At 46.3% G+C, this 20,925-nt stretch overlaps 2 protein-coding genes across 3 annotated transcripts in view; both read right to left on the minus strand.

Moving 5' to 3' along the window:
- The window catches only part of LOC124802591 (TATA-box-binding protein 2), a 75,680-nt gene that overhangs the window by 53,024 nt on the left and 1,731 nt on the right, over nucleotides 1-20,925 (minus strand). For both annotated transcript variants that reach the window (XM_047263469.1, XM_047263468.1), the window contains 2 exons: nucleotides 7,686-7,866; nucleotides 7,484-7,602 (listed from right to left, as the gene is read on the minus strand). In XM_047263469.1, the coding sequence (XP_047119425.1) occupies nucleotides 7,484-7,602; nucleotides 7,686-7,808 (242 nt within the window). In that variant the 5' untranslated portion in view covers nucleotides 7,809-7,866. The remainder of the gene's footprint in view (nucleotides 1-7,483; nucleotides 7,603-7,685; nucleotides 7,867-20,925) is intronic.
- LOC124803215 lies at nucleotides 7,832-14,535 on the minus strand (the record flags this gene model as incomplete). Its single annotated transcript, XM_047264396.1, has 3 exons — nucleotides 7,832-7,866; nucleotides 14,007-14,075; nucleotides 14,472-14,535. Coding segments are annotated over 3 exons (168 nt in total), but the record flags the coding sequence as incomplete, so codon positions are not given.

Below are 20,925 nucleotides of genomic sequence, written 5' to 3' on the forward strand. Positions count from 1 at the left end.
AGTTAATGTTAATATGTTTGAACATGTGATTTCACTGATTTACCTCTTACCATCAGCCCAAGTTTGTTTGGTGCTGAAGCACTGCCGCAAGCCAAGTCAGATTTCTCTTCTGGCGAACCACGTCTTTTGGTAGGTACAGCCTCAAAATTCAGTCCGGTCTCATCCACATTGTAAACTTGCTGAAGTGTGCAGTTTTGAGAAGAAACAAGGTCTTCATTTTCTTTTAGGTAATTAGCAGCTGCTTCATTGTCAGCCGACAGCTTCTCTCCAGCAATTGTGAGCTGTCTAATTCTGTGTCTTTTCTTCAAATGATGCAAAAAACCACAGCTAGCTGAAAATGACCGGTCACCATCCACAAGCTTGTTCAGTTGATGTGCCTTTTCTTTTACCAAAGGAGCACAAATGTGGATTCCTTTCTGTCTTTCTTGAGTGACCCACAAGAACAAGGCCTCATCAAATTTTGCAACTAAAGACAAGTCATTTTTTGCTGCTTTTCAAGTTATTTTACTTGAAGCAGAACAAAACTGCTCAATTTTAAAGTGCCTTTTTTCTAGTCACTAATTGTTGCTTCTCTGACACCATATTCAAGTGATGATTTAGCAACACTTTCTCCCTTGTCCACTCTTTTAATACTTAAACTTTCCGTTTTAAACTACGAAAAGAACAACTGTTTACTTGCCATGTTTAATGTTTAACAGAAAGGCATAGTGACTTGGTAAAGTAACTCAGCCCTCACGGAACAAAGTTTAACAATAAATTTGCAATAATGTGCTTGGAACGTGGGGGAGGGAGAGGGATAGGTACGGTGTCTGGGGTACAGGTTGTCAAAGGTTACTTAATTTTAATAATTAAGTCAATATATTGATAATCTGCATGAAATCCACTTACTCCAAATTCCCACTATATTGAACAGTGTTTGGTCCCAATTAGTTTGGAAAGGTGGGGATCTACTGCATAATTACATGAGAAATAGGTAATTTTTGAGAACTTTCGGATGCTTACAAAACTATATTTTCATATAGTTACTGGTACAAGTGTTTTGGATATGTAACTTATTTTGCAGCAAATCAGTGTTTGTGGTTCACAGTTACCACCAAAGAATAGATCATCCCCCCAATTGCACTGAATATCTATGAAATAAATGTGCATGTTTGAGAATGTTTGGAAGCTACCATTGTGTCATGCATAATCTGATTTGTAGTAAATCAGAGTTAATAATGTCTGGAACAATATTAACAGTAATCTCAGACTTTTTGCAGATGATATCATCTACAATGAAGTATTGTCTGAAAGAAGCTGCACAAATATTCAGTCAGATCTTGATAAGATTTCAAAGTGGTGCAAATATCAGCAACTTATTTTAAATATTCAAAAATGTCAAATTGTGCACTTGGCAAAATCCAAAAACATAGTATCCTATGACTACAATATCAATGAATCATTGTTGGAATTGGGCAACTTATATAAATACCTCGGTGTAACATGTTATAGGGATGTGAAATGGAGTGATCACATAGGCTCAGTCGTGGGTGAAGTAGGTTGTAGACTTTGATTTATTGGTAGAATACTGGGGAAGTGCAAACAGTCTACAAAGGAGATTGTTTACAAATGACTCGTATGACTGGCTCTAGAATATTGCTCATGTGTATGGAACCCATACCAAGTAAGACTTACAGGGGTACTGAACGTACACAGGGAAGTGCAGCACGAATTATCACAGGTTTGTTTGATCTATAGAAGTGTGTTACAGAAATACAGAAGAAACTGAATTGGCAGTCTCTTGAAGATACATAGAAACTATCCAAAACAAAGTCGACTAACAAATTTTCATGAACAGGCTTTAAATGATGACTCTAGGAGCATACTGCAACCACCCTAAGTGTTGCTTATGTACAGATTGTGAGAATAATATTAGAATAATTGCAGTACACACAGAGGCATTCAAACAATCCTTTCTGCCACACTCCATAGTGAATGGAATAGCAAGAAAACTGGGATAATGAAATGTACCCTCTGCCTTGACTTCATGGTGGTTTGCAGAGTATAGATGTAGACGTATATATTTACATGTTTCGAAGTTTTTGTCTCCATGACACCACTACCTCAAACCTATTTTCTTTGTAAGTCACTGATGAGAATGCTATAAACTAAAATTGTATCACCCCACCAGATAGAAGTTTCCTCATGCCCATTTGCATCTGCAACAGGCATCTTCAATGCTACAGTATATACTGATTCTTCATGCAAAGCTGTGTAAATAATTTGAAAATGGCACATCTCACTATGTAAATAGCATCAAGACTTACTTAACTGTTGGTAATTGTTGCTAAGAGGAATGATATGAAGTGAACACAACAAATTGTATCTCAGATGTGAGTAGCCACTAAAGTTGTTTGTACACGATTTCCTCTGCTTTGTAAATGAAGGTCGTTGGTGTTTTGTTACCTCTCACCAATGTAAGCTGCACAGTTCAGTCGCACCTAACCACTCCTCAGAAATTGCGATTAAAAAAAAAAAAAAAAAAAAAAAAACAGCCAAATATTTGCCATAACCCACATTATTAATGGTCTATTAGGTCAACACCTAACCTCTTTACTTTACTCCTCGGCTCTACAGCCCTTGGAGGGCCTTGGCCTGCATCACAATATCCTGCCATTCTATCCAATCCATGGCTTCCATCTCCATCCTCTGACAGCCAGATTTTTCGTGTCTTCTTCAACTCCATCTCCCCCCCCCCCCCCCCCCCACCCATCTACTTCTGGGGTGTCCCCTCCACCATCTGCCTCCAGCCTTGCCATCAAATATCCTCTTACATGCTCTGTCTTCTTCCATTCTGACCACGTGCCCTGCCCACGCAGTCTTCTTATTTTAATGGTAGTTACAATGTCAGGATTTTCAAAAAGGTGTTGTAGTTCTGCATTTGTACGAATGTACCATCCTTCTTGATCATGTATTGGGCCATATATTTTACGTAGCACCTTTCTCTCCCAAATGCTAAGGATTCTTTCCTCATTTACAGTCATGGTCCACGTTTCGGCACCATACATAACAACTGGTCTTATAATTGTTTTGTAAATGAGGATTTTGGATTTTCGTGATAGAAGCGAACTCCTAACCATGGATAATGCAGCAAAGTAGCATCTGTTACCTGCTGCTATTCTGGCTTTCACCTCACTGCCAATGTCATTTGTCTAAGTGATAGTTGACCAAAGATACTTGAAGTCTCTCACCCTTTCAAACTCCCTGTCGGCTATCCTGAGATTTGGTAGGTTTTGTTCATTGGTCATTGTCATACTTTGTCTTTTCGACATTGACTGTCAGGCCAAGTTCCCTTGCACCTTTCTCCAGTTGTTGATAGGCTTCGCCTAGCACAACAGTGTTTCGTGCAAGTAATGCCACATTATCAGTGTAGGCTAGGTGCTGCAGTGAATGATTAAAGAAGGTTCCTCCTCTATTTATCTATCTGACTTATGACTTTTTCTAGGCAAAGGTCGAATAGCAATGAGGAGATACTGTCACCCTGTCCAAGTCCCTTCTTCACTTCCACTTCTCTGGAGATTTCACCCTGTGTTTTTACTTTACCGCCTGTTTCGCTGAGGGTCATCATAGAAAGTTTACTGAGCTTCTTAGGTATTCCATCCTCTTCCATTACATTCCGCAACGCCTCTCTTGAGAGGCTATCATAGGCTTGTTTAATGTCGATATAAAGCTGGTGCATGTTAATTTGATGTTCATAACATTTTTCAAGTATTATGCACAATGTGAAGATCTGGTCAGTTGTTGACCTATTTCTTCTTAAGCCACTCTGACAGTCTCCAACTTTCTCTTCCAAATATGGAGTAAACCTGTTGGTTAGAAACTTGGAGAAAACTTTATATATAGTATTTAGCAGGGAGATCCCTCGATAGTTCAAACAGTTTCATTTATCTAATTTTTTTATGTATGGAGCACATTATAGCTGTTTTCCACTCCATTGGCATGCTCTCCTCATGCCAGATATTCAGTATTATTTTACAAATTGTTTTCCAAAGCGTTTCCCCACCATATTTGAGAAGTTCGGCCTGGATCTGATCTTCTCCAGGCGTCTTATTGTTTTTTAAGGTCTTAATAGCTTGCGTCACTTCCCCCAGTGTAGGTTCTGGTGTTAAAATCTCTGGTCCATAGTAAGTTAGTTCCACCAGTCCCTCTCATTCTAACCCTTCTACTTCTGGGTTCAGAAACTCTTAGAAGTATTCTGCCCACCTGTCAAGTATTTTATTACTCTCCCCTGTCAACTCCTCTTCTTTGTTCCTACACATATTTGTTCTGACTTGGAACCCGGTCTTTCCTTCTTTAATCTTTTGGTACATTTCACAAATTTGCTTCTCTTCTCCTAGCAGTTTAGTTTCTTCCAGTTTTTTCTTTTCTTGAGCTCTTTTCTTCTGTCTGTGGACTCTCTTTGCTACATGGTGCTTTTCATTATATTCATTCAGATTTGCTCGAATTGTTCTCTGCAATAATTTCATTCATGCTATATTACTTCCTCAGTTCTTCTCATAAATTCTTCGTCAAACCAAACTTACTTCCTTTGAGCCCGTTCATGCCCCTAAACCCCTCCAGCTGCCTCGAGGATTTCAGTCTTACATTGTTTCCACATTACTTCTGTATGTTCATTTGACGTGTGCCCTCATATCAGACCTCTCTTGTTTGTGACCTTTTTTTACTCAATAGGGCAGGGAGGGCTCTAGATGTGTGGTGAAGACAGTCTCCCTAAGGGAGTAAACCCGATACAAATCACCTGCTGCTTTGCAGTTAATAGAGGGATGGAAGGCCAAGGATGCTCCCCTGAACCTGCGAGCTGTAAGGGGCAACCCCCCAAATGGTTGGGCGGAAGATTAACAATATGCTCCAGTAAAAAATCAATTCTTGTGAATGCTAGCAAAGGAATAATCCGGACAGATATTTTGATGGTGACCCCAGCAAACAAAAAACGGATAAGAGGTATGTACATAGGAACATGGAATGTGCGGAGCCTATATCAAGCTGGAGCCCTACGTCAGCTGCTAACGCAAGTAAACAACTACAATATAAAAATATTGGCTCTCCAGGAAATTAGGTGGAAAGGGAGTGACATAATGGACACAGAAAATTTCATTATCTTCTGTAGTGGCAGGACGATGAATACCTTTGGAACAGGTTTTTTGGTCGCTAAAGAAGTGAAACATGTGGTGATGTGCTTCCAACCAATCAATGGACAGATGTCCATATTAAGATTATGGGGAAAATTTTTCAATATTACAATGATAAATGTACATGAACCCACAGAGGAGGCAGATGAACAATAAAAGGACAAGTTTTATAGCAAGACAGAACAGCTGTATGATCAGGCTCCCAAACATGTCAAGATATTAATAGGAGACCTGAAAGCAAAAATATGAAAAGAAGAGGCCTTTCAGCCAACTATAGCAAGACATATGAAATATCAAACAACAATGGAATTACGACTGTAGATTTTGCTACAAGTAAAAGCATGACTGTCAGCAGTACATGTTTCCCAAAGTACACAAAGAAACACGGATTTGACCTGATGGACAAACCAGAAATCAGATGGACCACATATTGATTGATCGGAGACACGGATCAGACATAATGGACGTTAGGAACCAACGGGGAGCTGACTGCAATTCAGACACCACCTAACCACAACCTTGAAAAATCTCGACATACATGAGGTAAAAATGTTTAGATTGAGCAATTCTCATAAGCTATCATGTACTATTACCCAACTGGCTCCAACAGGTGACAACAAATTACCAACAGCAACATGCAACTGACGAGCAATGGGTCCTGCAAGTGCACTTAGCCATCAGAAAGTCTAGAAGTACAATCGTAGCTTGAAGTGTAGACGTGTAGGTTAGGCTTAGAAGTGACAGTTTGGTTGTGGACTGACGAAGTCAATGAATGAGAATACAAAATCTTTGGCTCATTGAAAGCATCTCATTCCCTCTGTCTACTTCGACCTGTGAGGTAATGTGTGTGTGACATCACTATGACGTGCTGTGTTGAGTTTGTTCGTGTTTACAGATGTCATGTTATGTTTGATGGCGCCCTCTCATGGTGGATGCTGATGTGTTTAATTTAATGTGTGGTATTGGGTTCATTTGAGTCTTTATTATCACTGTGAACATGTGGGTTTATTTCAGCCTAGGTAGTAAGTGCTGTAAGATGGATTTGGAAGGGTTTGCTTTGTTTTCAGGGAGTTCTGTTTTTTTTTCTTTTGTTTTGTGTTTGGGTTTTTTGTTAGCTCTGATTTGTTTGGTGTTTGTTTCTCCCCCTCCCTTCAACCTTCCCCCCCCCCCCCCCCACCCTCCTCTCTCTCTCTCTCTCTCTCTCTCTCTCTCTCTCTCTCTCTCTCTCTCTCTCCAGTAATTTTAGTTCTGGTTTTATTCTAGAGAATTTGTGAGGTATTATCAGTTTTATGTTTATGGCACTTCAGTTGTTTTTAACTGATCTAGTGGATATGGAATTTTTTAGGTTTCTGAGTTGTCCAGGTTTTGGTGGTGTTTTGTGAGTTATTTAGGTGTGTGAAGTTTGTGGTTGTGGTTGTGGTTTTTTTTTATTTGTGGTTTGCCAGTACATATTTAGAGTTGCATCTGAGCTATATAGGACACGGGAAAAGTCCAATTCCACTTTTCAAAGTTGGTGGTGTTGGTTATTTTGTTGTTGTACCAACAGCTTCGTTTGAGCTATATAGGGTGAGTGAAGTGCACAGTTCTTGTTGGTTTTTGTGGCTGTAGCGTTATGTTGCAAGTTGAGACATTTTCTATAATATTTGTTTTGGATGGTGTAGTCTTTTTCACTGATTTATTTTTAGCTTGTCCCTGCCCTACACTCCCTATTTCCTATGGTTGTCTTGTCAGTTTCCATTTTATTGTTGGAGTGGGAAGTTCTTGTGCCATTTTTATTTTTGTTTACATCTGTTGTGTGTGTGTGTGTGTGTGTGTGTGTGTGTGTGTGTGTGTGTGTGTGTAGTGACCAGCCCAAGGACAAGGTTAGATTCAAAGCTAAAAGTTTGGTTGAGAGTTGGAAAAATGGCATCAGTTTGTCCAATTTTTGTGGATACTGATTCAACAACAGATACAGCATACCTTGAGTTGGAACTATGTTTCTTGGGGGTGAGATACACCTGTCAAACAAAACACTCAGTTCACAAACCAAACTGTAAACACTGTTCATCCATTTAGAGCAATACATTAACAAAAGACAAAATCCTTACAACAATGTGGTTAATACAGCACAGTATGAGCTCCTTGCAGACACATCTACGAGACTCTACTGTTTTTGGTTCTTATGATTCTGCCCAGCTTTTCGTCTGACAAATGTGGCAGTCTAAAAATATATACACAGTGATTATATAACTTTATATTTGCACTGTCTGGCAGAACATCTTGATATTTAACATCTTGATATTTTTAGGCTATAACACAAATGAGAAAGAACTCACTGCAATGTAGGTGTGATTGTCTGTTCTAGTGTTGGAGTCGGTACAGCCACAGGACTCATCAATGAATGCGGTACTGGAAGTACGCTTGATGTTGATCCAGTTTTATTCTGTGATGTACCCTGTAATGACACCATAACTACTGCTGACAAAAGTCTTTAATGTGGATATCAACTGGAGTTTACCTTTAGTGAAGATATCTTACCAATGATGAAGCTTTCGAAGGGGTAACTGGCGGCGAATTCATGGCTGAAGTAGTCAAGTTTCTATTCTCTCCGTTAACTCCACAGTTCTTGGTATCTTTCCCTGTGGCACTCATCATGATCATATGATTTTCTGCTACAGTCTAAATTATGTATCTACTTGTGGTAACACATGGGCCAAATCTGAAAAATTTTACAAGAGTTAACAGCAAAACACAATTAATTACAGTAATGTAGTCAACATTTTGCATTCGCTTCATTAAGATTACTTCTGTATGTAAACATATGGTATGTCATTTTTAAGGAGCAGAACAAAAGTGTAGGAGAAGAAGTGCTTTTAGACGACTCCATTTCGTCACAGTACACTGTGATAAAATGAGCTCCATTTCCCCTGTGCCCTGTCTGGAGTCTAGTTAAAATTACCTCCTCTCGACAACGAGTTCGGGAGGAAGAGGTCCAAGCACATGGAAGAGCTTTCACGTCCCGCAATTTATTATTGGGAGGTGTCGACCAATGTGCATGCCATAAAAGAGTAACACGACGACATAAAAGACCCCACAGATCAGCGAAGGGAATCATACGAATGCTTGCTGAAGAAGAGAGATTGCAGCCTTTGCCACTGTATCTGCCGCCTCTTTTCCACAGATACCAACACGTCCTGGGATCCCGATGAACACCACAGAGACGGCCCCCAAGTGGAGCAAGTGGAGGCAGTCCTGGACCAGAGGGTGGACAGGGTAGAGAGCTTGGATACTGAGGAGAGAGATGAGCGAATCTGAGCAGATAACATACTGTATCTGCTGATGGTGACAGATGTATTGGACAGCCTGGAGAACAGCGTAAAGCTCCGCAGTAAAAACCGAACACTGGTCGGGAAGCCGAAACCGTCTGGGGGTGTCACCAACAATATAGGCACTCCCAACTCCAAACGATGTTTTTGAGCCATCAGTGTAAATAAATGTGGCTTCCTTCATTTGTGCGCATAGAGCAGCAAATGCCCGATGATAAACAAGAGAAAGGGTACCATCCTTGGGAAACTGACAAAGGTCACGGAGCAGGCAGGTCCGGGGCTGGAGCCAAGGCAGTGCTGTACCCCAAGTTGTCAAGAAAGTTTTAGGAAAGTGGAAGGAAAGAGAATGGAGCAGTTGACGGAAGCGGACTCCCGGTGGTAGTAGGGAGGAAGGACGGCCTGCATACCCTAAATCCAAGGAGGCGTCGAAAAAAATGTCATGGGCCGGATTTGCAGGCGTGGAAGACAGATGGCTAGTATAATGACTCAGAAGGACAGCTCGCTGATTGGACAGCGGAGGTTCAGCAGCCTCAGCATAAAGGCTTTCCACAGGGCTGGTGTAAAAAGCTCCAGACACTAAACGTAATTCACGGTGGTGGACAGAGTCGAGACGCCGAAGAACAGACGGCCAAGCAGAGGAGTAAACTATGCTTCCATAGTCCAATTTCGATCGCACTAAGGTGCGATAGAGGCGAAGAAGGACCACTCGGTCCGCTCCCCAGGAGGTGCCATTCAGGACATGGAGGGTGTTGAGGGATCGCAGACAGCGAGCCGAAAGATAGGAAACTTGGGAGGACCAGCACAGCTTTCTGTCAAACATAAGACCCAAGAATTTTGCGATGTCCGCGAACAGAAGGTTGACAGGGCCTAGATGTAAGGAAGGTGGAAGAAACTCCGTACGATACCAAAAATTAACACAAACGGTCTTACTGGGAGAAAAGTGGCAGCCAGTTTCGATGCTCCAAGAGTGGAGGCAATCGGGACAACCTTGAAGACGACGTTCAAGAAGGCTGATCCGTTGAGAGCTGTAATAGATCGCACAATCGTCCACAAAGAGGGAGCCCGAGACATCAGGAAGGAGACAATCCATAATTGGATTGATGACAATGGCAAACAGTACAACGCTTAGCACGGAGCCCTGGGGTACCCCGTTTTCTTGGGAGAAAGTACGGGAGAGAGTAGTGTTCACACGCACTTTGAATGTGCGCTCTGCCATAAATTCACGAAGAAAAAGGGGCAGCCGTCCTCGAAATCCCCAAGAGAACAGTGTGCGGAGGATGCCTGTCCTCCAACAGGTATCATATGCTCTCTCCAGATCAAAAAATATTGCTACTGTTTGGCGTTTCCAGAGAAAATTGTTCATGATATAAGTGGAGAGAGCAACAAGATGGTCAACTGCAGAACGATGCTTTCGGAAACCGCATTGGGCAGGTGTTAAAAGACTGCGGGACTCCAGCCCCCAGGTTAAAAGGCTGTTCACCATACGCTCCAAAACCTTACATACACTACTTGTGAGAGAAATGGGGCGATAGCTAGAGGGGAGATGGTTGTCCTTTCCAGGTTTCGGAACAGGAACGATGATAGCTTCCCACCATCGTCTGGGAAAATTACTGTCGGTCCAAATACGATTATAAACGCGAAGGAGGTAACGCAGACTATGGTATGATAAATGCAGCAACATTTGGATGTAGATACCATCCGGTCCTGGGGCGGAAGAGCGAGAAGAAGAGAGTGCATGTTGGAGTTCCCGCATAGAGAAAACAGTATTATAGCTTTCGCGATTTTGAGAGGAGAAAGCTAGAGGTCACACTTCCGCTGCATGTTTCTTTGGGAGAAAAGCTGGCGGGTAATTTGAAGAGCTCGAAATCTCAGCACAGTGTTGACCCAATGAGTTAGGAATTTTGACGGGTCCACTAATTTATCATGCACGACAGTCAGCCCAGAGACCGGGGAGAAACTAGGTGCGCCAGATAACCGTCGAATCTGACTCCAAACTTCCGAGGAGGGAGTGAAAGTGTTAAATGAGCTAGTAAAGAAGTTGCAGCTTGCCTTCTTGCTATCGCGGATGACTTGACGGCATCGCGCACGGAACTGCTTATAGCGGATACAGTTGGCCAAAGTAGGATGGTGCCGGAAAATGCGAAGAGCATGTCACCGCTCATGTACTGGGTCTCGCCATGCCTCGTTCCACCAAGGAACTGGGGGGGCACCGGGGCAATTTGGAGGTGCGAGGTATTGAACGTTCCGCAGCTGTAAGAATAACTTCTGTAATATGAGTGACCTCATCGTCGACGCTAGGAAAGTGACGGTCATCGAATGTCGCTAGAGACGAAAAGAGTGTCCAATCGGCTTGGGCAAACTCCCAGCGTCTCGGGCGCATATACGGCAGCTGTGGCTGCAATCTAAGGACACATGGGAAGTGGTCACTGGAGTGTGTATCAGCAAGAGCGAACCATTCAAAGCGCCGAGCTATTTGAACAGTACCGACCGAGAGGCCCAAATGAGAGAAATTTGTTGTGGAGGCAGACAAAAATGTAGGGTTCCCAGTGTTGAGGCAAACAAGATCCGCTTGGTGGAAGACATCTATCAATAACGAGCGGTGCGGACAAAGACACGGAGATCCCCAAAGCGCGTGGTGGGCATTGAAGTCCCCAACCAGCAAATAGGGAAGCGGAAGCTGACCAAGAAGATGAAGGGGATCTTCTCTTGCCATTTGTGTGGCCGATGGAATGTATACAGTACAAAGAGAGAAGCGAAAGACGGACAGCGACAGCTTGGAAGGAACTGTTTAAGGGTATTGGGTGATAATGGAGAGTATCATGGAGAAGAACCTTGAGGCCTCCAAGTGCTGGAGTGCCTTCAACAGAGGGGAGATCAAATTGGACTGACTGAAAATGGGGGAAAACAAAGCAGTCGTGGGGACGCAGCTTTGTTTCCTGAAGACAGAAGATGACCGGTGAGTAGGGTCGTAAGAGGATCGACAATTCATCCCGACGGGCTCTAATGCCGCGGATATTCCAATGGATAATGGACATTGGGTGGACAGAAAAGGGAAGAATGTGACCAAGGTTGCTGTCAACTCAACGACTGCTCAGACCTTGCGACTGACAGCGTGGAACAGCTATCAGCTGAAGGCAGAAGATCCTCATCCATAGGTTGTGCAGGAGCAGCAGCTCCCGCCACCAGCAATCGGTCAGTTGATCGGCCGCCAGCAGTGCGCCTCGGCGACACAAAAGATGGCCGAGGGTGGTTACCGCCAGGTGGTGCTGTAGATGAGACACGCCGTGGCGGAGAAGGAGAGGAACTTGGTTTCTTATTAGCCTTCTTGGAAACTGGACATTGATATGAAGGATGAACCGATGGTTGTGAAGGTGGGGTACGTAAAAAATCTTCACGAGTAGGCTCTTTTTTGGAACTCCGGGTGTCTGATTTTGGGGCTCGAGATTTAGCAGAACCCGATGAAGGGTGAGCCATAGAGTGAGCAGGTGAGAGTGGGGATGTTGAACGGGCGATCTTCGCGCTGGCCAATCTGACAACTGTGGCACTAAAGGTGAGATCACAAGTCTGTGTGGTTGCCTCCTTCATTGGCCAAGAAGAGGCAAGGACGGTGCTGTATTTACCTGTGTGAGGCACAGTGGGCTTTCGACTGGCGAATATCTTTCGAGCAGCAAAGGTCAACACCTTTTCCTTCACTCTGATTTCCTGAATGAGCCGTTCGTCTTTAAAAATGGGGCAATCTCGAGAGGAAGCAGTGTGGTCACCCATACAGTTGACGCAATGAGGGGATGGAGGTGGACAAGCACCCTCATGGGCATCCTTGCCACATGTAACGCATTTGGCCGGATTGAACCGCTGACACCGATAGCAACGTGTAGGGTTTGGGCTGTAAGGGTGAATGGAAATTATCTCATAGCCTGCTTTTATGTTCGAAGGAAGTTGAACTTTGTCAAACGTCAAGAAGACAGTTCGGGTTGGAACGATGTTCTTGTCAACCCTTTTCATGACGCGATGAACAGCCGTTACGCCCAGGTCAGACAGGTAGTTTTGAATTTCCACGTCAGACAATCCATTGAGGGGGCATGTATAAATGACCCCATGTGATGAATTTAGGGTGCGGTGTGCTTCACCCGGTCAGATAAGGTGTGTAGCAGTGAAGCACGCAGCAATTTTTGTGCCTGGAGGGCACTGACTGTTTCTAACAACAAGGTGCCATTTCGTAATCGGGAGCAAGACTTTACAGGACCTGCAGTTGCATCGACACCTTTCTGAATAATGAAAGGGTTGACCGTGGAGAAGTCTTGACCTAAATCAGACCGAGAAACAACAAGGAACTTTGGCAACGATGGAAGAACTGGCCGTGCCTGAGACTCATTGAACTTACGCTTGTGAGCAGACATAGTAGATGATGAGGAAATCATTGTGGAAATATCCCCCATGATTACCGGCGTCTCCGATGGCGCGCTCCTTCCTTATGGGGGCCCTCTCTGAGGGCACTCCCGCCTTAGGTGATTGTTCACACCTCAGGTCACACCTCCCGAGAAACGGGCAAAGGGACCAATCGGCACTTTCGGAAGGTATCAGCTCGGGTAATCACCCCTCCCTGGGCCTGGCCGTTACCAGGGGGTACGTACGTGTCCTACCTATCTACCCGGGGCGGGGAATTACGCGTAACCTCGTCACCAGCTACGCATGGGAATGCGTGGGTCGGCCTTCAGACACGCACAGGGAGGAAAAAAGAGAAAGGGAGGAACAAAGGAAAGGAAATAAGAGAGGTCTCAAACGCCGCAGCAGAGAAAAGGGTAAAGAAGAGGTCAGGACAAAGACTTGCCGGTAGACGAGAGACCGGTGGAAGAGAGACCGGTGGAAGAGAGACCGGTGGAAGAGAGACCGGTGGAAGAGAGACCGGTGGAAGAGAGACCGGTGGAAGAGAGACCGGTGGAAGAGAGACCGGTGGAAGAGAGACCGGTGGAAGAGAGACCGGTGGAAGAGAGACCGGTGGAAGAGAGACCGGTGGAAGAGAGACCGGTGGAAGAGAGACCGGTGGAAGAGAGACCGGTGGAAGAGAGACCGGTGGAAGAGAGACCGGTGGAAGAGAGACCGGTGGAAGAGAGACCGGTGGAAGAGAGACCGGTGGAAGAGAGACCGGTGGAAGAGAGACCGGTGGAAGAGAGACCGGTGGAAGAGAGACCGGTGGAAGAGAGACCGGTGGAAGAGAGACCGGTGGAAGAGAGACCGGTGGAAGAGAGACCGGTGGAAGAGAGACCGGTGGAAGAGAGACCGGTGGAAGAGAGACCGGTGGAAGAGAGACCGGTGGAAGAGAGACCGGTGGAAGAGAGACCGGTGGAAGAGAGACCGGTGGAAGAGAGACCGGTGGAAGAGAGACCGGTGGAAGAGAGACCGGTGGAAGAGAGACCGGTGGAAGAGAGACCGGTGGAAGAGAGACCGGTGGAAGAGAGACCGGTGGAAGAGAGACCGGTGGAAGAGAGACCGGTGGAAGAGAGACCGGTGGAAGAGAGACCGGTGGAAGAGAGACCGGTGGAAGAGAGACCGGTGGAAGAGAGACCGGTGGAAGAGAGACCGGTGGAAGAGAGACCGGTGGAAGAGAGACCGGTGGAAGAGAGACCGGTGGAAGAGAGACCGGTGGAAGAGAGACCGGTGGAAGAGAGACCGGTGGAAGAGAGACCGGTGGAAGAGAGACCGGTGGAAGAGAGACCGGTGGAAGAGAGACCGGTGGAAGAGAGACCGGTGGAAGAGAGACCGGTGGAAGAGAGACCGGTGGAAGAGAGACCGGTGGAAGAGAGACCGGTGGAAGAGAGACCGGTGGAAGAGAGACCGGTGGAAGAGAGACCGGTGGAAGAGAGACCGGTGGAAGAGAGACCGGTGGAAGAGAGACCGGTGGAAGAGAGACCGGTGGAAGAGAGACCGGTGGAAGAGAGACCGGTGGAAGAGAGACCGGTGGAAGAGAGACCGGTGGAAGAGAGACCGGTGGAAGAGAGACCGGTGGAAGAGAGACCGGTGGAAGAGAGACCGGTGGAAGAGAGACCGGTGGAAGAGAGACCGGTGGAAGAGAGACCGGTGGAAGAGAGACCGGTGGAAGAGAGACCGGTGGAAGAGAGACCGGTGGAAGAGAGACCGGTGGAAGAGAGACCGGTGGAAGAGAGACCGGTGGAAGAGAGACCGGTGGAAGAGAGACCGGCGGAAGAGAGACCGGCGGAAGAGAGACCGGCGGAAGAGAGACCGGCGGAAGAGAGACCGGCGGAAGAGAGACCGGCGGAAGAGAGACCGGCGGAAGAGAGACCGGCGGAAGAGAGACCGGCGGAAGAGAGACCGGCGGAAGAGAGACCGGCGGAAGAGAGACCGGCGGAAGAGAGACCGGCGGAAGAGAGACCGGCGGAAGAGAGACCGGCGGAAGAGAGACCGGTGGAAGAGAGACCGGTGGAAGAGAGACCGGTGGAAGAGAGACCGGTGGAAGAGAGACCGGTGGAAGAGAGACCGGTGGAAGAGAGACCGGTGGAAGAGAGACCGGTGGAAGAGAGACCGGTGGAAGAGAGACCGGTGGAAGAGAGACCGGTGGAAGAGAGACCGGTGGAAGAGAGACCGGTGGAAGAGAGACCGGTGGAAGAGAGACCGGTGGAAGAGAGACCGGTGGAAGAGAGACCGGTGGAAGAGAGACCGGTGGAAGAGAGACCGGTGGAAGAGAGACCGGTGGAAGAGAGACCGGTGGAAGAGAGACCGGTGGAAGAGAGACCGGTGGAAGAGAGACCGGTGGAAGAGAGACCGGTGGAAGAGAGACCGGTGGAAGAGAGACCGGTGGAAGAGAGACCGATGGAAGAGAGACCGATGGAAGAGAGACCGATGGAAGAGAGACCGATGGAAGAGAGACCGATGGAAGAGAGACCGATGGAAGAGAGACCGATGGAAGAGAGACCGATGGAAGAGAGACCGATGGAAGAGAGACCGATGGAAGAGAGACCGATGGAAGAGAGACCGATGGAAGAGAGACCGATGGAAGAGAGACCGATGGAAGAGTGGAAGAGAGACCGATGTACAGTTTCGAGCATCCGTCTCCGTACGTAGGCACTAAACATACTCCCAGAGGGGGAGAAAGGGAAGGGAAGAGGCGGCGGTGAGCGGCGGGGGGGGAGTTGTGGACCCCCAGGGGGGGCATAGGCAATGATCCAGTTTGTGAGGATCAATGCAGTTGAATTTACAGCATGATTGGCACCAAACAACTATATAGACTCCACCTCATATCATTTCCATATTGCACTGTGGGAAGCTCCAGGAAATTAATCACATCATCTGTGGCTACCTTCAATACAGCTGGGTGTATGATCGGTTCACTACAGAGTTGATCCACATGTATCAACCACTTCCTTCTTATCTGTTAATCCTCTTGTCTACAAAGAATTTGGACATTTATAAATTACTAGAGATTCAGTTTTAAAGGTTGAAATCAAATTTCAACTGTCTGATTGAATAAAATTCTTCTGGGTATTGTACCGTGTCTCCAGAGTAAAGATTTTAATTATAAAATGCAAGACCAACATTTTGAGCATATTACTAAGGCCTTCCTCAGGGCAATGTAGTTTAACTGTTAACTTTGAGTGTGTATGGGGTGTGGGGTGGCAGGAAGGGGGTAGGGGAGGGTGGGGGGGGGGGGGGGACTGTTTGAAATTGACTATTATTTTGTTTTAGCTATCCAAGATGGCTTTCTGTATTATTCACTGTGGCGTCTTCTGTCATCGTACAGCGCCGTAACACGCGCGGGTGTTTGAAAGTACAGTACCGTAAAACTTTCCCTCTGGACACCAGAGACACTATACATAAGTGACATTTGTTCTATGATTTACTATTTGATTGTGTATTTCTGTTCCAAGTTCTACTCCTTGGCAAAAGCGTGAATCCAAGTGTGTTAGATACGGAATAATTTATCGTACTGAACTTTTGTCACACCCTCGCATGACTTATTGGTTGCAGTGTGTTATTGTCTGTTCCGACCGCAGGGTGTCATTAATAAATTATTACATCAAGCTGAGACAAGCCTACTTCCCTTATTCAGCCTACAAGCACACGCAGATGTTAAACTGTCAATCGTGGTAATTCAAACCGGTAATGACAAGGTGGTGACCTCGACAGGAGCTCTTGTGTGCACGCTAAATTTACAAGAAGTCCTTGCAAGAAACTGAGATGGCGAATCCACCAGAGCCAACAAATACTTCTGTGGCATGTCTATCGGTGCGACTACCATCCTTCTGGCCGCACAATCCATCCCTGTGGTTTGCCCAAGTCGAAACAAATTTTTCCTACACGGGTATCACAGTTGTCACCACAAAATTCACACTGGTGGTCAGCTAACAAGATAACCAGTATGCCACTGAGGTTCAAGACATCATAATTAGCCCGCCGGGGACAAACAGCTACGACCAACTGAAAGCAGAACTAATTCGGCACGTGCCCGCTCCGCAAGAAGAACGAATATGGCAGGTGCTCACCCAAGAGGAGATCGGTGATAAGAAACCTTCACAGTACCTATGACATCAGCAGAGTAAAGTAGACGCAGATACAGTCCCGGACAGCTTACTGTGCACAATCTGGAGCAGCCAGTTACCACCACCAGTGAAGGCAATCGTGGTGTCGCAGACTGACGCGTCTTTAGATGCAGTGGTCGAATTAGCCGATAAGATCCAAGGAGCAATGACGGCGTCAATAGTTAGCTCCGCCACCGCAGCGTTCACCTGCGCGGCAACAACTGTCTCACGCATAGATTATGATGTTCTCACCAACAAAGTGGACTTATTATCACAGCATATCAGTGAGCTGTTGCAATGCTGTGACACAGACAACAGGAGCCGACAACGATTCCGTCATCGCTCACGCAGCCGATCATCGAGAGCCTTGACTAAGACAGTGACAGAACAAACAGTCTGTTGGTACCACTGCAAGTTTGGCAAGCAAGCATGTAAGTGTACGACGCCTTGTGCCTACCCAAACGGCAAAGGCGATCAGAAGTGAGTGCCTCCTCCAGTTGCTGTCCGACATCCAGGTGCCTGTTTGTGAGTGACCGACATTCCACCTGGAAGTACTTAGTAGACATTTGTTCCGATTTGTCAATCTTTCCTCCAACCATGCTACATCAGGAGCGACCGTCCACACCCATTTGCCTCACAGCTGCTAATAACTTGCGGATTACAACATACGGCACGATGCGCTTGGAACTCGACCTCGGGTTGCGGTGCGCTTTCACGTGGGACTTTACCATTGCAGACGTCGCTGAACCAATCATCGGAGCCAAGTTACTCGCCCACTACAACCTGGTGCCTGACATAAGGAACTCTCGCCTGGTCGACAACACCACCATCCTAACAACTTCCGGATCCCATCGAGATGCCGCTGTCCCTACTACCAAGGTAATTCAGGTAGTGGATGGCGAGTACGTGGAGCTGCAGCAAGAATTTCCAGCCCTGATGCGACCACCCGGAGCACCTAAGAAGGTAAGACATGATACCGTCCATTATATTGAGACTAGTGATGGATGCCCTAACTCTTGTAGGCCACAATGTTTAGCCCCAGATCGCCTCAAAATAGCATAAGCAGAATTTGACTATGTAGCATGAAGGTGTAATCCGGCCTTTGAACAGCCCTTGGTCCTCACCATTACATCTAATGCCAAAGAAGGAAGGTGCACGGAGGCTGTGCAGCGATTTAGAGCCCTGAACGCCAGGACAATACCCAATCTATATCCTGTATGCTTGTTGCGTGATTACAATTACACATTGAGTGGTTCAGTAGTGTTCACTGTGTTAGACTGTGCAAAGAACTACACACAGATACCTGTAGCCGAACGTGACATTCCAAAGACAGCCATCATCACTCCTTTTGGTTTACTCGAGAGCATGTTCATGACTTTTGGACTGAGGAATGCCGCACAGACATGGCAGCGCTCCATAGATTCTGTGCTACAGGATTTACCTTTTGCGTTTGCATACCTGGACGACATTTTGGTTTTTTTGTTGTTGCCTGAGGAACATCGCCACCATCTAATAAGTATTCAAGCGATTGGAACACTACAGAATCATGCTCAATACCTCGAAATGTGTCTTTGTTCAATATGAAGTAGACTTTCTCAGATATAGAATTTTTGTGGCAGGATCGCTACCACTACCTGAGAAGGTGGAAGCCATTTCACGCATTCCTAAGCCCGCTACAACCAAGGAACTAGGGCACTTCCTCGCGATGTTAAATTTTTTCCGCCGCGATTTGCCACACACTGCTAAGCTACAGGAACCTTTAGTCACAGTGTTAACTGGCCCGAAAGCCAAGGGTAACGCGCCCATAACTTGGACTCACAAAATGACTATCGCATTTCAAGCGGCCAAGAAAATCAACGCCAACACCGCCCTGCTGGCACATCCAGATCTTACCGACACGTTAGCACTGGTTGTAGACACTAGCCAGACCGCAGTCAGCGCTGTGTTGCAACAACAATGTAGTGACACGTGGCTGTCACTCTTACTTTTTTCACGCAAGTTGACAACCTCACAAAGACTTTGGTGCGCACATGGCAGAGAACTTCTAGCCATTTACAAATCTGTTAAGTACTTCAGATCACAACTAGAAGCAAGTGACTTTGTTATCTTTACGGATCACAAGCCACTAACATATGCATTCCACCAGAACAACATGAACTGTTCCCCCAGACAACACAACCAGCTCATATTTATTTCTCAGTTTACACCTGATAAATGTCATGTGTCTGGGATCGACACTGTAGTGGCCAATTGTTTGTCCAGAGTCGACAGCATTGCCAATACGATCGATTACACCAAACTTGCTGCAGCCCAGCAAGCTGATGGGGAATTACAAGCGATTCTGTCAAATGGTGAATCAGCGCTGGACCTGCAGCTGGTAGACATTCCTGGAAGCGACGTATAGCTATATTGTGACATGTCCACATCGAAGCCAAGACCCTTCCTACCTCTGGAATTTTGGAAGGACACTTTCCATTCGCTGCACAACTTGTGTCACCCAGGCAAACGAGCTACAACACGCTTAGTAACAATGCGTTAAGTGTGGCCTGGAATGCAAATGGATTGCTGCGAATGGGCAAGATGATGCTTGAAATGCTAGTGTAGCAAGATAAATCGCCAAGTCCACTCACCGGTAGTTAGCTTTCCAACACCACAATTCACGCATGTCCATCTTGACATTGTTGGCCCACTGTCATCATCCGATGGTCACCATTACGTACTTAGGATGATTGATCGGTATACTCAATGGCCAGAAGCTGCACCAGTGGACAATGTTGCGGCAGACACTATCGCTTTCACCTTCATCACACACTTTGCGTCACATTTCAGTTGCCCAGTGCACATTATGACACACAGGGTACGTCAAGTCAAGTCCGATTTGTTTTGAGAGTTGACAAAATTTTGCGGTACACTTCACCACCGGACGATGAGCTATCACTCTGCCAGCAATGGTTTAATAGAGCGATGGCACCGTACCCTAAAAGCTGCCCTAATGTGTCATGACACCGGATGGGCCAAAGCACTTCCTGTGGCATTACTTGGACTCTGAAGCACATTCAAGCCAGACCTGGATGCTTCTCCAGTTGAATTGGTTTACAGCGAAGCATTACACCTGCTGGGAAAATTCATGGCTACCGACACTCTGCCAAACCCTATTGGCGACCAGCCGGAATTGCTCTGCCAACATGTGGCTCGTCTCCGTCCGCAGCAACCTCACCGACACGGGACTCCTGCCATGTTTGTCCATCATTACCTATCCTCCTGCACACATGTCACGTTACGAACGGAATGTACTAAACCCTTGCTCCAATCACCATATTCCGGCTTACACCGTGTCGTAACCAGAGGAAGCAAGACCGTGGAAATCTTGATCAATGGGAACCTAAGTAGTCCCCATTGGTCGCGTGAAACCAGTGTACATCTTTCTGGAAGTAACGACGCCTGACCTACCACAACTTGCGCCTCACTCAGCAACCACTCCATCAACGTCGTCACCAACACAGGCACAGCCGGGGGTCGCAGTTGACCCACCACCACGCACCTCAAGATACGGGCAAAAGGTCAATTTTCCAGCACGCTATTTGGAATGACGCTCCACTTCCACCATGGGGGCTAATGTGGCATCTTCTGTCTTTGTCCAGCGCCATGAGATGCACGGGTGTTTGAAAGTACAATGCCGCGAAACTTTCCTGCTGGACAACAGAGACGCTATACACAAGCGACATTTGTTCTGTGATTTAGTCTTTGATTGTTGATTTCTGTTCCACGTTCTACTCCTTGGCAAAAGCGTGAATCCAAGTGTGTTAGATACGGAATAATTTATCATACTGAACTTTTCTCACGCCTTCGCACGAGTTATCGGTTGCAGTGTATTGGACATAGGCCTATATAAATTACTAGAGATTCAGTTTTAAAGGTTGA

Source organism: Schistocerca piceifrons, chromosome 6, assembly GCF_021461385.2.
Source record: "Schistocerca piceifrons isolate TAMUIC-IGC-003096 chromosome 6, iqSchPice1.1, whole genome shotgun sequence".
In the NCBI taxonomy this organism is placed as follows: Eukaryota; Metazoa; Arthropoda; class Insecta; order Orthoptera; family Acrididae; genus Schistocerca; species Schistocerca piceifrons.